Source organism: Anolis carolinensis, unplaced genomic scaffold (genome assembly GCF_035594765.1).
Source record: "Anolis carolinensis isolate JA03-04 unplaced genomic scaffold, rAnoCar3.1.pri scaffold_15, whole genome shotgun sequence".
Taxonomy (NCBI): domain Eukaryota; kingdom Metazoa; phylum Chordata; class Lepidosauria; order Squamata; family Dactyloidae; genus Anolis; species Anolis carolinensis.
Window position 1 is genome coordinate 11582240 of NW_026943826.1, and position 20344 is coordinate 11602583.

Sequence of the window (20344 nt, forward strand, 5' to 3'; positions counted from 1 at the left end):
TGTGATTTTGTGATATGAAATCCAGCATATCTATCTTGTTTGCTGTGTCATAATATAATAACAACAACAACAACAACAATAATAATAAATACATCACACAGTCCTAGACACTTGGGAAGTGTTTGACTTGTGATTTTGTGATAAGAAATCCAGCATATCTATCTTGTTTGCTGTGTCATAATATAATAATAATAATAATAATAATAATAATAATAATAATAATAATAATAATAATAAAAAATACATCACACAGTCCTAGACACTTGGGAAGTGTTTGACTTGTGATTTTGTGATAAGAAATCCAGCATATCTATCTTGTTTGCTGTGTCATAATATAATAATAATAATAATAATAATAATAATAATAAAATACATCACACAGTCCTAGACACTTGGGAAGGGTTCGACTTGTGATTTTGTGATATGAAATCCAGCATATCTATCTTGTTTGCTGTGTCATAATATAATAATAATAATAATAATAATAATAAAAAATACATCACACAGTCCTAGACACTTGGGAAGTGTTCAACTTGTGATTTTGTGATATGAAATTCAGCATATCTATCTTGTTTGCTGTGTCATAATAAAATAATAATAATAATAATAATAATAATAATAGTAGTAGTAGTAGTAGTAGTAGTAATGAAAAAGGAAACAATTTATTCAGTAATCCGACAACAAGGGGCTCTTTGTTTTTCACAGAAAGTGGCATCCATGATTGATTTGGGACATATAGATCTCCAAGGATCTCAGAAACACAACCATTGGGCTCTATCAGATTGCCATTAAAACTATCCGGCAAGGGATATGGTGGATTTATAGGAAGAGAGGTGATGTTCCAGAGTGTAATTTATTATTAATAATATTATTATTATTAGCTAATAATAATAATAATGAATGTGAGCAATGAGATCACAATAACACTTTTGAAATTATTATTATCATTAAATAATAATAATAATAATAATAATGAATGTGAGCAATGAGATCACAATAACACTTTTGAAATTATTATTATCATTAAATAATAATAATAATAAGGAATGTGAGCAATGAGATCACAATAACACTTTTGAAATTATTATTATCATTATTAAATAATAATAATTATATTAAGGAATGTGAGCAATGAGTTTGCTGTAACACTTTTGTAATTATTATTATTATTATCATTATTAAATAATATGAAATGTGAGCAATGAGATCGAAATAACACTTTTGTAATAGTAATAATAATAATAATAATAATGAAATAATAACAATAAGGAATGTGAGCAATGAGATCGCAATAACACTTTTGTAATTAGTATTATTATTATTGTTATTATTTAATAATAATAATAATAATAAGGAATGTGAGCAATGACATCGCAATGAGACCACAAAAATACTTTTGTAATTATTATTATCATTATTAAATAATAATAATATGAAATGTGAGCAATGAGATTGAAATAACACTTTTGTAATAATAATAATAATAATAATAATTTTTTATTATTATGAATGTGGCATCATCAGCAAAGCCTCTTGAACCATGAAAGCCCTTCATGACGTGGAGTGCTTGCAAAAAGGGGGGACTGTGGGACTCCCCGCTGCATGATTTTGGGGTTAGATGCAAAATAAGGTCTATTTTATATTATTAAAAAGGGACAGCGTGTGGGACTCCCCGCTACATGATTTTGGGGTCAGATGCAAAATAAGATTTATTTTATAATAATATTTAAAAAGGGGTGGCCTGTGGGACTCCCTGCTGTGTGATTTTGGGGGTCAGGGCCCCGCTTTGCATCACCGGCGGCCGGAAATGCATGGCCAGGGCTCCAAAACACATCTCAGTGATGCACTGAGCATATAAACATGGATCCGTGGCCTGATTTCCCTTTCTGTGACGTTCCGACTGGGCTAGAGTTCGTCTTTCCCCAACGCGGTGGGGCTCTTCCCGGGGTCTTCGGGGCCCGGGGTCCGCTCTGGGGGCAGCTCCGTCTCCGCCGTGTGGAACAGCATCCGCACCAAGTCGTCCGCCTGGACCCTCTCCTGCAGCGGGTTCAAAAGGCGGAGAGGCATTTCAGGTTATGTATTTCCTCCACCACAGACACCCCAGTGTTATAGCAAGTGCTGTGAATATGTCCAAGAGCCCTGCCAACGTCCTCCACAAACACTATCCTACCCACCACCCAAGTGAAGGCAAATTTCATTCTAGATTTTCTGTTTTTCTTCCACCACGGACACCCCAGTGTTACAGTGAGAGCCGTGAACATGTCCAAGAGCCCTGCCAACATCCTCCACAAATACCACCCTGCTCACCACCCAAACTTTCATACAGGGACAATTTCCTCCTAGATTTTCCATTTTTCCTCCACCACAGACACCCGAGTGTTATAGCAAGTGCTGTGAATATGTCCAAGAGCCCTGCCAACGTCCTCCACAAACACTATCCTACCCACCACCCAAGTGAAGGCAAATTTCATTCTAGATTTTCTGTTTTTCTTCCACCGCGGACACCCCAGTGTTACAGTGAGAGCCGTGAACATGTCCAAGAGCCCTGCCAACATCCTCCACAAATACCACCCTGCCCACCACCCAAACTTTCATACAGGGACAATTTCCTCCTAGATTTTCCATTTTTCCTCCACCACAGACACCCCAGTGTTTCTGACTCTCTCCATTGGTGTGGATAATTTCCTCCTAGATTTTCCATTTTTCCTCCATCACTGACACCCCAGTGTTTCCGACTCTCTCCATTTGAGCGGACAATTTCCTCTTAGATTTTTTTGTTTTTTCCTCCACCACAGACACCCCAGTGTTTCTGACTCTCTCCATTGGTGTGGACAATTTCCTCCTAGATTTTCCATTTTTCCTCCACCACAGACACTCCAGTGTTTTTGACTCTCTCCATTGGTGTGGACAATTTCCTCTTAGATTTTTTGTTTTTTCCTCCACCACAGACACCCCAGTGTTTCTGACTCTCCTCATTGGTGCGGACAATTTCCTCCTAGATTTTCCATTTTTCCTCCACCACAGACACTCCAGTGTTTCCGACTCTCTCCATTGGTGCGGACAGTTTCCTCCCAGATTTTTTTTGTTTTTGCTTCACCACAGACACCCCAGTGTTATAGCAAGTGCAGCAAACATGTCCAAGAGCCCATGCCAACGTCCTCCACAAACACCACCCTAACTTTCATACGGGGACAATTCCCTCCTAGATTGTTTGTTTTTTCCTCCACCACAGACACCCTAGCGCTTCTGACTCTCTCCATTGGTGTGGACAATTTCCTCCTAGATTTTCCATTTTTCCTCCACCACAGACACCCCAGTGCTTCCGACTCTCCATTGGTGCGGACAATTTCCTCCTAGATTTTTTTGGTTTTCCTTCATCACAGACACCCCAGTGTTATAGCAAGTGCAGCAAACATGTCCAAGAGCCCATGCCAACATCCTCCACAAACACCACCCTAACTTTCATACGGGGACAATTTCCTCCTAGATTTTTTTGTTTTTCCTCCACCACAGACCCCCCAGTGTTTCTGACTCTCCTATGTGTGGACAATTCCCTCCTAGATTGTTTGTTTTTTCCTCCACCACAGACACCCTAGCGCTTCTGACTCTCTCCATTGGTGTGGACAATTTCCTCCTAGATTTTCCATTTTTCCTCCACCACAGACACCCAAGTGTTTCTGCCTCTCCAGAAATTTGCATGACCCCGCCCCCTGCCTCTCCCTTAACCCTTTCCTATTTTTTTCTATTGCACACAGCAAACAGAGGAATTGATCAGCAAATAAACACACTAGAGAGGTTTGGGAAGAATTCACTATTATCTATGCAATCTAAGAGCACTCTGGGCTCCACCAAAGATGGAATTGGATGGGACTTGGCACGTTGATTGCTGGCCATTGGAAAGTAGCAAATACCTTGGTTTGCTTTACGACGTAATAAATATAATTTTTCTCCGGACCGAAAGGGCAAAACGCTTTCCCAATAGCGCCCAGAAGACAATAGCCAACTTGTCCAGGTAAGGCAGGAACAAAGCGCCCACTGTGGAGACGTAGTACTTAAAGGGGCGACGGAGGCTGCGATTTGGCCCACAAAGGCGCATTGTTGGTTGTCACGCTTACCCGCTCGCTGTGGCGGGGGTCCAGGGTGAACCACAGCGCAATGGCGCAGCGCTGGCCCTTGGTGACCGCTCGCACGCCGTGCGGGTTCTCGGCCCCCGAGGAAAAGCCCACCGCGCGGCCACACTGCGGCTGGACCTCGGCCTGGGGGGAAAACGCAAGAGAAAAGAACAACAAAGTCAAGGAAGCTCAAGCCAAGAGTGTGATGCGGCGGCGAAAAAGGCCAATGCCATTCTAGGCGGCGTCAGGAGGAATGTCGTGCCTATATTATATTACATAGTCCATTAAAAGGCATCTAGGAGTCTTCGTAGACCATGAATAGGGTATAAATAATAATGATATAATAATATAATATAATATGCAACCACTAATAATACTACTAATAATAGTAGTAATACTAATAATAATAATATTAATAAAATAATAATAATAATAATAATAATAATAATAATAATAATAATAATAATTGGCATGAGCCAAGAGTGTGATGCGGCGGCGAAAAAGGCCAATGCCATTCTAGGCGGCGTCAGGAGGAATGTCGTGCCTATATTATATTACATAGTCCATTAAAAGGCATCTAGGAGTCTTCGTGGACCATGAACAGGGTATAAATAATATTATTATAAAATAATATAATATGCAACCACTAATAATACTAATAATAATAGTAGTAATACTAATACTAATAATATTAATAAAATAATAATAATAATAACAATAACAATAACAATAATAATAATAATTGGCATGAGCCAAGAGTGTGATGCTGCAGCGAAAAAGGCCAATGCCATTCTAGGCTGCGTCAGGAGGAATGTCGTGCCTATATTATATTACATAGTCCATTGAAAGGGTTCTAGGAGTCTTCGTAGACCATGAATAGAGTATAAATAATAATGATATAATATAATATAATATAATATAATATAATATAATATAATATGCAACCACTAATAATACTACTACTAATAATAGTAATACTAATAATAATAATAATAATAATAATAATAATAATAATAATAATAATTGGCATGAGCCAAGAGTGTGATGCTGCAGGAAAAAAGGCCAATGCCATTCTAGGCTGCATCAAGAGGAATATCGTGCCTATTTTACATTATATAGCCCATTGAAAGGGATCTAGGAGTTTCATAGACCATGAATAGGGTATAAATAATAATAATAATAATAAATAATAATCAGCTACAAGTGTGATGCAACAGCTGAAAAGGCCAATGCCATTCTAGGCTGCGTCAACAGGAATATCGTGCCTATATTATATTACATAGTCCATTGAAAGGCATCTAGGAGTCTTTGTGGACCATGAACAGGGTATAAATAATAATGATATAATATAATATGCAACCACTAATAATACTACTACTAATAATAGTAATACTAATAATAATAATAATAATTGGCATGAGCCAAGTGTGTGATGCTGCAGCGAAAAAGGCCAATGCCATTCTAGGCTGCGTCAACAGGAATATCGTGCCTATATTATATTACATAGTCCATTGAAAGGCATCTAGGAGTCTTTGTGGACCATGAACAGGGTATAAATAATAATAATATAATATAATATAATATGCAACCACTAATAATACTACTACTAATAATAGTAATAATAGTAATAATAATAGTAATAATAATAATAATAATAATAATAATAATAATAATAATAATTGGCATGAGCCAAGAGTGTGATGCTGCAGCGAAAAAGGCCAGTGCCATTCTAGGCTGCGTCAACAGGGATATCGTGCCTATATTATATTACATAGTCCATTGAAAGGCATCTAGGAGTCTTTGTGGACCATGAACAGGGTATAAATAATATAATATAATATAATATAATATAATATAATATAATATAATATAATATAATATGCAACCACTAATACTACTACTAATAATAATAGTAATACTACTACTACTACTAATAATAATTGGCATGAGCCAAGAGTGTGATGCTGCAGGAAAAAAGGCCAATGCCATTCTAGGCTGTATTAAGAGGAGTCCAGTGTCGAGATCGAGTGAAATCATAATCCCACTCTGTTCTGCTTTGAGATAAACAGAAACGACCCAAACTCACCGTGACTGTTTCGGCATCCAGTTCAGTGAAGTAAAACGCGCCGCCTTCAAAGTCGCCATTCAAATAGAGGATGGCACTGCCAAAAAACAGACACGAGCCATGAGCGTGAAGCAGCAGCAAAAAAGGCCAATGTGATTCCAGGCTGCATCCATAGGAATAAGTATCAAGTATCCTTGAGTGGAGGAACCTGTTTCGCCCATGTGGGTTCATTTGAGGTTTATCTCGGGCGGAAACCCATTACCTAGCCGCCCAATAAGGAATTCTTCTTACCTGTAATCCCGAAAAGTGTAGGCCGGGGGCTCCTTGACGCACACCAAGGCCTCCGCGTTTAGGATGCAGTTGTCCACGTGGACCGGGTGGCTGGGATCCAACCGATCCTCCTGTTTATCTAGAGGAGGAATGCAGAGACTTCATCCCAGTCAATCAATCAATCAATCAATCAATCAATCAATATGTTGTTGAAGGCTTGCTGTGAGTTTCCCAACAAAGGATTCCCCCAGGCAGGCTTTGAAGCTGCAAGGCCATTGAATGCTAACCAAGCTGGCCAATGGCAACATTCACACTTGCGTCAAGCAGATAATAATAATAATAATAATAATAATAATAATAATAATAATAATACGGTAGAGTCTCACTTATCCAACATAAACGGGCCGGCAGAACGTTGGATAAGCGAATATGTTGGATAATAAGGAGGGATTAAGGAGAAGCCTATTAAAAACCAAATTAAGTTATGATTTTACAAATTAAGCACCAAAACATCATGTTATACAACAAATTTGACAGAAAAACTAGTTCAATACGCAGTAATGCTATGTAGTAATTACTGTATTTACGAATTTAGCACCAAAATATCATGATATATTGAAAACACTGACTACAAAAATGTGTTGGATAATCCAGAACGTTGGATAAGCGAGTGTTGGATAAGTGAGACTCTACTGTAATAATAATAATAATAATAATAATAATAATAATAATAATAATAAGCCACTAGTGTGATGCAGCAGCAAAAAAGGACAATACAATTTTAGGCTGCATCCATAGAAATCCATAATTATTTTATTATATACATATATATATAAACATATAAACATACATATATATATATATATACAGTAGGCTCACTTATCCAAGCTAAACGGACAGGCAGAAGCTCGGATAAGCGAATATCTTGGATAATAAGGCGGGATTAAGGAAAAGCCTATTAAACATCAAATTAGGTTATGATTTTACACATTAAGCACCAAAACATCATGTTTTACAACAAATTTGACAGAAAAAGTAGTTCCATGTGCAGTAATGCTATGTAGTAATTACTGTATTTACGTATTGGAGACTCTACTATATATATATATATATATATATATATATATATATATATATGTATGTATGTATGTATATGTATATGTATATATATATATTATAGTATAATTATATTATATAGTCCATTGAAAGGGATCTAGGAGTCTTAGTGGACCATGAACGTGGTACTAACAATAATAATATTACAATATAATATAACATATTGCTACTAATACTACTATGAATAATAATAACAATATAATGATGATAATAATAATGATGATGATGATGACGATAATAATAAATAAGCCAGCTAAAAAGGAGAATGCGATTCTAGGCTGCATCCATATAGTGTCTAAGGAAATAATTATATTATAAAGTCCACTGAAAGGGATCTAGGAGTCTTAGTGGACCATGAACGTGGTACTAACAATAATAATATTACAATATAATATAACATATTGCTACTAATACTACTATGAATAATAACAACAATATAATGATGATAATAATAATGATGATGATGATGACGATAATAATAAATAAGCCAGCTAACAAGGAGAATGCGATTCTAGGCTGCATCCATATAGTGTCTAAGGAAATAATTATATTATAAAGTCCACTGAAAGGGATCTAGGAGTCTTAGTGAACCATGAGCAGAGTATTATTAATAATAATATTATAATAGAACTAGCTGTGCCCAGCCACGCGTTGCTGTGGCAAAGTGGTGGTGGTATTGGTTAAAAATTGTGTAATTTTTATTTGATGTTATTTGTATTTTTTAATTAATTTTATTGTAAGTTATATTTTTATTTATTATATGTTATTATTTTCTTGTATTATTTTTAGTTATTTTCTGTTATTATAGTATTTTATTGTATTAATTTTTTAGTGTTTTTAATTATTTTTAGTGTTTTTTATTATTTTTTATTGGGTTGCTAGGAGACCAAGTTGGAGGAGCTTAGCCTTCTAACTGGCAGCAATTGGATAAAAGCAATTATTCCTCTCCCTCTAATTAGGACTTTATTTTTCTTTTCTTTTTGTTGTATCAACCTAGAGGCGTGGATGAGGGGTTGTGTTGTCAAATTTCGAGGTTGGGGGGGCTGTAGTTTTGTTGTTTTGTGGGTCGCCGTGATGCCATCACTCTTTTATATATATAGATACATTACTTCGAATACTACTATTAATAACAATAATATAATGTTGATAATAATAATGATGATAATGATATGATAATAATAAATAAGAGGATGGGGAAGCCTTGCCTTCGATGGCGGTGCGGCAGACGAGGTGGGAGTAGGAGAAGTACAGAGGGACGTCCAGCCGGAAGTAGGACTCCACCAGGCGCCGGACCTTCTCCGTGGTGTTGTAGTAGAGGTAGGCGCTGCCCATGGGCACCGTGCCCTCCTGCCCCAGCTGCGGAGGCAAGGAGCCCATAGAGGAGACTTTCCCGGATCCATCCTTACCCCACTCGTCCCCATCTCTCCCTGCGCTTCTTACCTTCAGCGCTTTGTAGACGGTGACGCCGTAAAAGGTCTCGCTGGGAGTGTGCGGTGACGTCTTGCCGCGGTAGCCATCGCCAGCCGAAGAGGCTGCCTAAGAGAGAGAACGGGGTATCACTTTCCACCAGTGGTAAGCCCTAGGTGCAGTTCAAAGACACAAGTCGGGGTGAGCTCCCGCCTGTCAGCCCTAGCTTCTGCCAAGCTAGCGGTTCGAAAGCATGCAACGTGAGTCGATCAATAGGTACCGCATCGACAGGAAGGTTAAAAGGGCAGCCCGTGCAGATATGCAAAACATGCTGGCAACAGATCAGAGATAATACTATGTCTTTGTGTCAATAGTAATCATAATAATAATTTATTACTATTATCATTATATTTTAAATTTATTTATTATAATATTATTATTATTGACAAAAAGAACTAGTATTATTTTATTATTTTATTATAGTATTTTATTTATTATCATTTTATTATTACTGACACATAGTATTATTTTATTATTATTATTTTATTCTTTTATTTTATTTATTATATTATGATTATTTTATTATTATACACAAAGAAAGAGTATTTTATTATTATTATTATTGACACAAAGGAAGAGTATTATCTTATTATTATTATTATTATTTTATTATCATTATTATTTTATTTATGTATCCTGCCTCCATCTCCCCGAAGGGACTCGGCACGGCTTACACAAGGGGACAAGCCCAACAACAACATAAGTTCAAAAGACAGATATCTATGGATTATTATTATTTTATTATTATTTTATTTGTGTATCCTGCCTCCATCTCCCCGAAGGGACTCGGGGCGGCTTACACAAGGGGACAAGCCCAACAACAACATAAGTTCAAAAGACAGATATCTATGGATTATTATTATTTTATTATTATTTTATTTGTGTATCCTGCCTCCATCTCCCCGAAGGGACTCGGGGCGGCTTACACAAGGGGACAATCCCAACAACAACATAAGTTCAAAAGACAGATATCTATGGATTATTATTATTATTATTATTATTTTATTTGTGTATCCTGCCTCCATCTCCCCGAAGGGACTTGGGGCGGCTTACACAAGGGGACAAGCCCAACAACAACATAAGTTCAAAACACAGATATCTATGGATTATTATTATTATCATTATTATTTTTATTATTGTATTATTATTGTATTATTACTATTATTTTATTATTATTTTATTATTATTGACACAAAGAAAGAATATTTTATTATTATTATTATTATTTTATTTGTGTATCCTGCCTCCATCTCCCCGAAGGGACTTGGGGCGGCTTACACAAGGGGACAAGCCCAACAACAACATAAGTTCAAAACACAGATATCTATGGATTATTATTATTATCATTATTATTTTTATTATTGTATTATTATTGTATTATTACTATTATTTTATTATTATTTATTATTATTGACACAAAGAAAGAATATTTTATTATTATTATTATTATTTTATTTGTGTATCCTGCCTCCATCTCCCCGAAGGGACTCGGGGCGGCTTACACAAGGGGACAAGCCCAACAACAACATAAGTTCAAAACACAGATATCCATGGATTATTATTATTATCATTATTATTTTTATTATTGGATTATTGTATTATTACTATTATTTTATTATTATTTATTATTATTGACACAAAGAAAGAATATTTTATTATTATTATTATTATTATTATTATTATTATTATTTTATTTGTGTATCTTGCCTCCATCTCCCCGAAGGGACTTGGGGCGGCTTACTCATGGGGACAAGTCCACCAACAACATAAGTTCAAAGCACAGATCTCTATGGATAACAAGATTGCAATAATAATAATAATAATCTCCCCGGAGGGACTCGGAGCGGCTTACATGGGGCCATGCCCGACATAAAAATACAGTAATAACGATAAAACAATAAAAACAATTTTTCACATCGATAAGACATCAACATCAGTAAAACAGTCATAAAAATCAATATACTGCATAAAATATTAAAAACGGGAGGCTAAAACAGATCTGGGCCAAAGTGCAGAAAGACATCACATGGGAAAGGTAGTTTCATGGCTAAAATAATCAATAAAGTGCAAGTAATTATGGCCAGGCATCCTATTGTTGAGTGGGCAGATGGATCAACCTACAAAGATTAATCCTCGAAGGCCTTTTAGGATCAATAGGAGAGCCACGCCAGTAATGCAAGGACTGGCGGGACGGGACTCACGTTGGTCAGCCTTTGCAGTGCCCGGCACTCTTCCTCGGAGAGGACGCCGTCCACCACCACGCGCTGGGAGCCGTTGAGCATCTTGGAGGTCATGGCGACGTGGAGGCCGTCGTAGAGCAGAGGTCCTCCTGCGGCGGGGAAGAAACGCCAAGTTGTGGTGTGCGATACCCGAGGCGGACCTCGCGAGACCTCAAGGGGTGGGCTCCTCACCTTCCCGCACCATCCTGTTCATGTCCGAGGACTCCTTGGTCTTCTCTTCCACCAGCGTCTCGATCTCCTTCATGAGGTTGCCGATCTCCTCCGAGATGCGGGCCGCCGTCTCGCGCTCCACCCTGGAGAAGAGGCGTCGGCAACAACCACCAACGGAGACCAAAACGAAAGGAAAACAGAGCCGGGTTCGCACCTCCGCATCCCAGAGCAGAGCTGGAAAGGCATCCCTTTGAATGATGCCTTTCCATGATGCTTAGAGCAGAGTGCAAAAAAAGCAGCATGCAAGTTAGTGAAGAATGTGAAGCTTGGCGAAACGCCTGTGACAAATGGATTAGGCTGATATTTGAGAGGTTTGGGATGTTTCTAATAATGTTGCGGGAGGTTCATTTATTACAATCCTAGAGCTGGAAGGGACTCCAAGGGCCATCCAGTCCAACCCTTTAAGATAGATAGATAAGAGAATAACTATTATACTATTAACCATTAATAATAATAATAATAATAATAATGATAATAGAGTTGGAAGAGACCCCAAGAGCTATGCAGTCCAACCCTTTAAGATAGATAGATAAGAGAATAACTATTATACTATTAACCATTAATAATAATAATAATAATAATGATAATAGAGTTGGAAGAGACCCCAAGAGCTATGCAGTCCAACCCTTTAAGATAGATAGATAACAGAATAACTATTATACTATTACCCATTAATAATAATAATAATAATAATAATAATAATAATAATGATAATAGAGTTGGAAGAGACCCCAAGAGCTATGCAGTCCAACCCTTTAAGATAGATAGATAAGAGAATAACTATTATACTATTACCCATTAATAATAATAATAATAATAATGATAATAGAGTTGGAAGAGACCCCAAGAGCTATCTAGTCCAACCCTTTAAGATAGATAGATAATAGAATAACTATAATACTATTACCCATTAATAATAATAATAATAATAATAGAGTTGGAAGAGACCACAACGGCCATCCAGTCCAACCCTTTAAGATAAATATAGATAAACTCTTATACTATTACCCATTCTTATAAATAATAATAATAATAATAATAATAATAGAAGAGTTGGAAGAGACCCCAAGGGCCATCCAGATATAGATAGAATAACTATTATATTGTTACCAATTGTCATAAATAATAATAATAATAATAATAATTTCATTGTACCTAGGGAGTTATAGCACTCAGATGTTTAAAAAAGGAAATATTTCCAAGTACAGGTTGAACATCCCTTAATATCCAGGAAGCCAAGAAGAACGAAAGAAGCGCATACGCAAAGACAGTGGCCTCCAAAAGAAGTCTCACTTCTGTTTGTCCCTCAGCCGCTTCGGGATCACCTCCGCCGGGGTCCAGGTATCCTTCAAGGCAAGGTGGGAAAATACAAAATTAAAAGATAACCATCATAATAATATCATCATTGTAGTTCAATAAATAATAACAATAATAATAACATCATTGGAGCTCAATAATAATAATAACAATACTATCATCATTGGAGTTCAATAATAATAATAATAATAATAATAATAATAATAATAATAATAATATCATTGGAGCATAATAATAATAATAATAATAATAATAATAATAATAATAATAATAATAATAATAATAATACCATCATTGGAACTTAATAATAATAATAATAATGGAGTTCAATAATAATAATAATGATAATACTATCATCATTGGAGCTCAATAATAACAATACTATCATCATTGGAGCTCAATAATAATAATAATAATAATAATAATAATAATAATAATAATAATATAATTGGAGCTCAATAATAATAGTAATAATAATAATACTATCATCATTGGAGCTCAATAATAATAACAATACCATCATCATCGGAGCTTAATAAATAATAATAATAATAATAATAATAATAATAATAATAATAATGGAGCTCAATAATAATAACAATTCTATCATCATTGGAGCTCAATAATAATAATAACTATACTATCATCATTGGAGCTCAATAACAACAACAACAATAATATAATCATTGGAGCTCAATAAAATAATAATAATAATAATAATACTAACATCATTGGAGCTCAATAATAATAATAATAATAATCGGCACATACATCACACAGTCCTAGACACTTGGGAAGTGTTGGGCTTGTGATTTTGTGATACGAAATCCAGCATATCTATCTTGTTTGCTGTGTCATAATAAAATAATAACAATAATAATATCATCATTTGAGCTCTACTATTATGATGATGATTATTATTTCTACTACTACTCTGGGACTTCCGAATTCAGACTGACAGTTTTGGAGCACAATACTCCCGACCTCACAATTGTGTTAAAAGACGAGGTATGAGTCGTCGATGTTGCAATCCCAGGCGACAGCAGGATTGAAGAAAAGCAACTGACGTGACACAAGGATTTAAAGATCGAGCTGCAAGGACTCTGGCACAAGCCAGTCAAGGTGGTGCCAGTGGTGATCGGCGCACTGGGCCGATCACCCTCAATCGGGTGGCCTTTTACTGATAAAATCACGCAAAAGGCCACCCGATTCAGATCTGCACGCATTATTAGCCCAATAATTCCCCTGTTTCTTGGCTCACCGGGTCCACGAAGGGGATCCCGAAGGTGTCGTAGGCGAAAAACAGCAGCTCTTTTTCCAACAGGCTTCGCCTCCGGTAGACCTGGACATTCTGAAAAGGGAGGATGTTGTGTATTTATTGTCTGTGGTTTGCTCTTCTCCACGCTTCACACGCAGGACCGGCAACAGGAGGAGGCCATGCTCACCTCCCTGGGATGTATGTTTTTCGCCAGCTGCTCTCCAAGCACCGCGGTGTAATAGGCCAGGTTCTGGTTCATGACTTCATCGTTGGGGAAAAAGAGCAGGAACGTCTTGGCGCACTCAATGGCCTTCTCGTAGTCACCGCCTGCAAAGGGGAGACAGGCCCATTCATTTGTAAGTTGGATGTTTGTAACTCAGGGACTGCCTGTATTATTATTATTATTATTATTATTATTATTTCATATCAATTATGTGTGTGTGTGTGTATATATATATATATATATATATATAAAAGGAAAATAGATATATTATTTTATATCAATTATTGTATATTTATGTATTTTAAACATGCATATTGATATATTTTACATATCAGGTGAGACTTTTTATCAAAAGGATTATTAGTAATTAGCTTATTTTAAAAAGCGATTCCTGACCGAAGTACAGTAGAGTCTCACTTATCCAACACTCGCTTATCCAACATTCTGGATTATCCAACGCATTTTTGTAGTCAATGCTTTCAATATATCATGATATTTTGGTGCTAAATTCATAAATACAGTAATTACTATATAGCATTACTGTGTACTGAACTACTTTTTCTGACAAATTTGTTGTTTAACATGATGTTTTGGTCCTTAATTTGTGAAATCATAACTTAATTTGATGTTTAATAGGCTTATCCTTAATCCCTCCTTATTATCCAACATATTCGCTTATCCAACATTCTGCCGGCCCGGTTATGTTGGATAAGTGAGACTCTACTGTAGAAGGAAAAGGGCGCCCCCTGGTGGAGAAAGATAATGGTCAAAAAGGATCCCATTCTAGCACTTCGATGCCACTTTTAAGTGTCACAAATTTTGCAAATTCTGTCTCACTCCAAAGGGAAAACAATGAGTGCATGAATAGTAATAACAATAATATTTATTATTATTATTAAAATGTGTATTATTACTATTAATATTATTAATAATAGGTATTATTATTACAGTAGAGTCTCACATATCCAAGCTAAACGGGCCGGCAGAAGCTTGGAAAGCGCATAACTTGGATAATAAGGAGGGATTAAGGAAAAGCCTATTAAACATCAAATTAGGTTATTATTTTAGAAATTAAGCACCAAAACATCATGTTATACAACAAATTTGGCAGAAAAAGTAGTTCAGTACGCAGTAATGTTATGTCGTAATTACTGCATTTAAGAATTTAGCACCAAAATATCACAATATATTGAAAACATTGACTACAAAAATGGCTTGGATAATCCAGGCTTGGATAAGTGAGACTCTACTGTATTACTATTCATTTACTCAATGTTGTAATATTATTTATTATTAATAATAATAAAATTACGTATTATTATTATTATTATTACTATTCATTTACTCAATGTTATTCCTTTGGCGTGAGATGGAATTTGCAAAATTTGTGACACTTAAAGTGGTAATAATTGCAATATAGTGTTATAGTACAATATAGTAATACATTATGCTTATATTGTGCTATACGAATAATATAATATATTGCATGTACGCATAACTTGAAAGCCACCCTGAGTCCCTTTCAGGGTGAGACGGGCGGGATATAAATGTTGCTAATAAATAATTAAATAATAATAATAATAATAGGGGCTTTTCTCTCCAACAGAAAGACTCAAAGAGGCTTACATTAAAAGCTTTTCAGTAGAAAATCTACAAATATTTATTTGTTTAATACATTTATATCCCGCCCTTCTCACCCCAAAGGGGACTCAGAGTGGTTTACAAATTAAATTTACATACAATATTATATTATTAGCACAGCACAATACTGGCAATAAATTACTATATTGTACTATATAAATATATTATAGTACATGTAATATATAATATATAAACAATATATTATTACTATTATATTGTATTACAAAATAATATTATTAGTATTATATGCATATGCAATATATTATAATATTATATAATATTGTAAATTATATTGTATATATGTATATACAAACATCAGGTTTGCTAGCAATCCAAGAGGCGGGGATAATATTTGTGGGCCCGTCTACACTGCAGAGTTAACACAGTTTGGTTCCGTTATCAACTTGAGGGCACGTGGGCACCCCAAAGGGGGAAAGGGAGTGCGGCAAAGCCTCCCGCTCGACTCACTGTTGTAGTACGCGAACTGGAGGTAGTTGAAATGCGACGGGAGGAAGTCTTCGAGGGGTTTGTCTCGCCCCGGTTGGGAGGCCAGCTCCGTGGCGCAGCTCTGCTTGCAGCTCAAGACTTGCATGTAATGGTCTGGAAAAAGGAAGGCGAATGATGGGGAGTCCGACCCAGATTCCATCAACAATATGATCAAAGCACTCCCGACAGATGGCCATCCATTCCTTCAAGTTGGACCAATTGCTCACCAGCCATGGCTTGGTACAGGTCGGCCGCGTATTCCAAATAGTTGTATCCTTCGTAATCGTACGGCCCTTCGCAAAGGGCCCGGCACTCCGCGTCGGCCTCCCAATAGGCCTCCAGTGCCTTTTCCAGGTGCAAGACGGCCGCCTGGGGTTGCTCCTCCGTGTAATAGCCGACTCCCAAGCGGAATTCCTCCTGTGGAAAAAGCCACAAGAGAGAGGGTGTCCCACATAGCCCATAGTGTGGGTATACCCTATGATAGAGGCCACGGCACTCCTACCATGTGCGGCTTGGCTTCCAGGTCCACAAAATCCGAGTCCTTGACACCGGCCATCATCTGGTAGTAATCCAGGTTCTGCTTCATCTCCATGTGATCCGGATTGGCCACAAAGAAGGTGTGGGCAGCCGCCACGGCTTTGTCGAGCTTGTTCATCTGAGCAGAAAACGAAAAGCCTTGCGATGAGTATACTTATTTGCATTTTGTGTGTTTTTCAAATGTATTTGACGGTGCAGATTAACTCAACCAGAGAAGCCAGCCATAGCAGAGCACTTGATGAACCAACCTGGACGGAGCATATTATTGGAGAACACAGAAATGCTGGACCACTCTCACAACCACAGAGAAGCCATTGAAATCCACAAGCATGGGGACAATCCCAACAGAAAGGACAAAACCGTGAACATGAACACAATCTTTATTAGAATTAAGATCGCATATCGCACTCTGCACTTGCCCTATAAGCCTTATATATCACCTGTCACATCAGCACTTTTAATCTTGTACCCATTACTCTGGCCCGGCCCAGTTCTATTGTGTTTTAGCGTATTGTTATTGCTTGTGGTTTATACTGTTTTAATTCTTTTAATTGCCTTTGTTTGTATTGTTATATTGTGTGTTGAGGCCTTGGCCTTTGTAAGCCGCATCGAGTCCTTCGGGAGATGCTAGCGGGGTACAAATAAAGTTTAATAATAATAATAATAATAATAATAATAATCTGGCTACCAGTATTTTAAAAAGTCTAAAATCGAGACAGTAAATAAAGAGTAACACTGAGAAAACAGAAAATTCCAGGCAGGAAACAATCAGGGATGGCTAACATCTCCTAACAAAGGATTCCCCCAGGCTGGAAGCAGCCAGGCTTTGAAACTGCAAGGCCATTCAATGCTTATCAAGCTGACCAATGGCAACATTCATACTAGCCTCCAACAGTCACAACAGTCACAGTCACAAGAATACACCTGGAGGATACATCTTTCTTTGGCTGCATGGCCATATTTCCATTCTCCTACTCACAGGGATATAAACCCTACTAGCCTAGTTACCAACAGACCTCACAACCTCTGAGGATGCCTGCCATAGATGTGGGTGAAACGTCAGGAGAGAGTGCTTCTGGAACATAGCCAGGCAGCCAGGCAAACTCACAGCTAGGATGTTTACAATGTGTCTGTTTTGTTAGATATTGTAGCCTCTGTTTTTGTTTTGTCTCTTGTATACAAAAGGTAGCAACAAAATATGCATTTTGCTTCTGAGTCCCTTCGGGGAGAGAGGGCTGGTTATAAATAAAGTCTTATCATTATTGCTATTATTATTATTCTGAGGCAGCGATGGAAGGCAAGCAAAGGCTCCTCAGACTCTGGGTCTGAAACCTGAGACCATCTGGAAGCCAGGGATTTGTTGCAGCCCCTTCTTCTTCCCTACGTGGCACATTGGCCCCTCCTTAGGAAAGAGCCGGAGAGGGAAAGTAAAGAGCCGAGAAAGGGAAAAAAGGAGGAGAATGTCCGAGGGACTCAGAGTGGCTTACAGTTTGGCCACTTCGGTGCCACACTGCGAGTGCAAAGTGTATAAATACAATAATGATACAAATCAAGGCACATTGAACATAAAATACAAGACCAAATCACACAAAGCACAACAATGTCCGGAAGTAAGATACAAATAAAAAAAAAATACGAGTGCGAAGCATATAAATACAAAAGGATACAAATCAAAGCACATTGAACATACAATACAAGACCAAAAAAAAATCACACAAAGCACAACAATGTCTGGAAGTAAGATACAAATAAAAAAATACGAGTGTGAAGCATATAAATATGATACAATACAAATCAAAGCACATTGAACATAAAATACAAGACCAAAAAAAAAAAAATCACACAAAGCACAACAATGTCCGGAAATAAATACATATTGAGCATTGAAAAACAATTCCAATCATTGTGGAGAGTCATCAAATTAAATAATATATTTTATTTAATTTAATGATAGGGGGTTTTTTTTGTCAGGAGCGATTTGAGGAGAATGAGCAGATGATAGGTGAAGTGGCCAGGTGAAGTGGCCCACCTCTGGGATGTCACTGAGATGGAAAAGGCGGCCTTGCCTCTGAGGGAAACACAGTAAGGCCTCAAGAAGAGTGTGAGAGAGAAGGCCCCGTTGCCATGGAGACATTGTGAGAGCACCATTGCCATGGAGGCACTGTGAGGGAGAAAAGGAAGGCCGCGTTGCCATGGTGACACTGTGAGGGAGAAATAGACAGCCCAGTTGCCATTAAGACACTGTGAGGAGAAAGAGAGAGAGAAGGCCATGGAGACACTGTGAGGGGGGGAGAGGAAGGAAGTGCCATGGGACACTGTGAGAGGCCCGCGTTGCCATGGAGACACTGTTAGAAGGTTGCGTTGCCATGGAGACACTGTTAGGAGATAGGCCGCATTGCCATGGAGACAATGTGTCTGTGAGAGAGAAGACCGCGTTGCCATGGAGACACTGTGAGGGCGAGAGAGAGAAAGCCACGTTGGCATGGAGACACTGTGAGGGAGAGAGAACTAGAGTAGGCCCCGTTGCCATGGAGACACTGTGTGTGTGAGAGAAATAGAGTAGGCCTCGTTGGCATGGAGACACTGTGAGGGAGAGAGAACTAGAGTAGGCCCCGTTGCCATGGAGACACTGTGTGAGAGAGAACTAGAGTAGGCCCCGTTGCCATGGAGACACTGTGTGTGTGAGAGAGAAATAGAGTAGGCCTCGTTGGCATGGAGACCCTGTGAGGGAGAGAGAACTAGAGTAGGCCCCGTTGCCATGGAGACACTGTGTGTGAGAGAGAACTAGAGTAGGCCCCGTTGCCATGGAGACCCTGTGAGGGAGGGGAGTAAACCCACCTTGAAGTAGGCGACCTGGAGGTAGTTGTAGGGGCTCCTCTTGCGGAACTCGAGCTCGGCCTCCTCGCCCAGCTGGAAGCGCGAGGCGCCCCCGAGCGGGAGGAGGCCCCGGCGGAGGCAGGCGGCGCGGCGGAGGAGGCGGCGGAAGGCCAGCAGCGGGTCCCGCTCCTCCTCGGCGCCCCAGGGCTCCTCCTCCGCGCAGCCGCGCCGGGAGGCCGCCGTCCGGGCCCGGTGCCCCTCCCGCGCCCGCAGCGCCCGCTCCATGGACAGGATGACGGAGGCCCACTCGCCGCGGGAGTAGGCCTCCGCCCCCGAGGAGAGCAGCGCGTCCGCCGAAGGCTGGGCCCACGACGAGGCCGAGGCCGCGGAGGAGGCGGCGAGGAGCAGCAGCGGGAGCAGGCCCGCCATGGCTGAAGAGAGAGAGAGAGAGAGAGAGAGAGAAGCCACGCCCCCGCCAACAGTCAGTCAGGGAGGCCACGCCCCCTTAGAGGAGTCTAGGCCCGTTAGGATGGAGAGATGGATCTAAGACACGCCCCCTTGATCAAGCCACACCCACTCAATAGG

The 20344-nt window shown here is 38.6% G+C and overlaps 1 protein-coding gene across 1 annotated transcript; it reads right to left on the reverse strand.

Moving 5' to 3' along the window:
- Positions 1–640: 640 nt before the first annotated feature.
- Positions 641–20215, reverse strand: p3h1 (prolyl 3-hydroxylase 1). Its single transcript, XM_062965951.1, has 15 exons — positions 19781–20215; positions 16908–17060; positions 16633–16822; positions 16388–16519; positions 14243–14382; positions 14059–14148; positions 12774–12826; positions 11442–11563; positions 11232–11359; positions 9004–9099; positions 8769–8919; positions 6469–6586; positions 6199–6274; positions 4116–4256; positions 641–2037 (listed from the first exon to the last, which is right to left on the reverse strand). Exons 1-15 carry the CDS (start codon positions 20186–20188, stop codon positions 1906–1908), a joined length of 2130 nt encoding a protein of 709 aa, XP_062822021.1. The 5' UTR covers positions 20189–20215; the 3' UTR covers positions 641–1905.
- Between the last annotated feature and the right edge of the window lie 129 nt (positions 20216–20344).

Bases quoted from the DNA above. Each gene is read 5' to 3' on its own strand.
- p3h1 (XM_062965951.1), bottom strand. From the start codon at position 20,188: ATGGCGGGCCTGCTCCCGCTGCTGCTCCTCGCCGCCTCCTCCGCGGCC. The intron at 16,520-16,632 runs GTGAGCAATTGG...TCCTTTTTCCAG, and splicing joins CCTGTACCAAGCCATGGCTG to ACCATTACATGCAAGTCTTG. The intron at 9,100-11,231 runs GTGAGTCCCGTC...TCTCTCTCTTAG, and splicing joins CACTGCAAAGGCTGACCAAC to GCAGCCTCTTCGGCTGGCGA.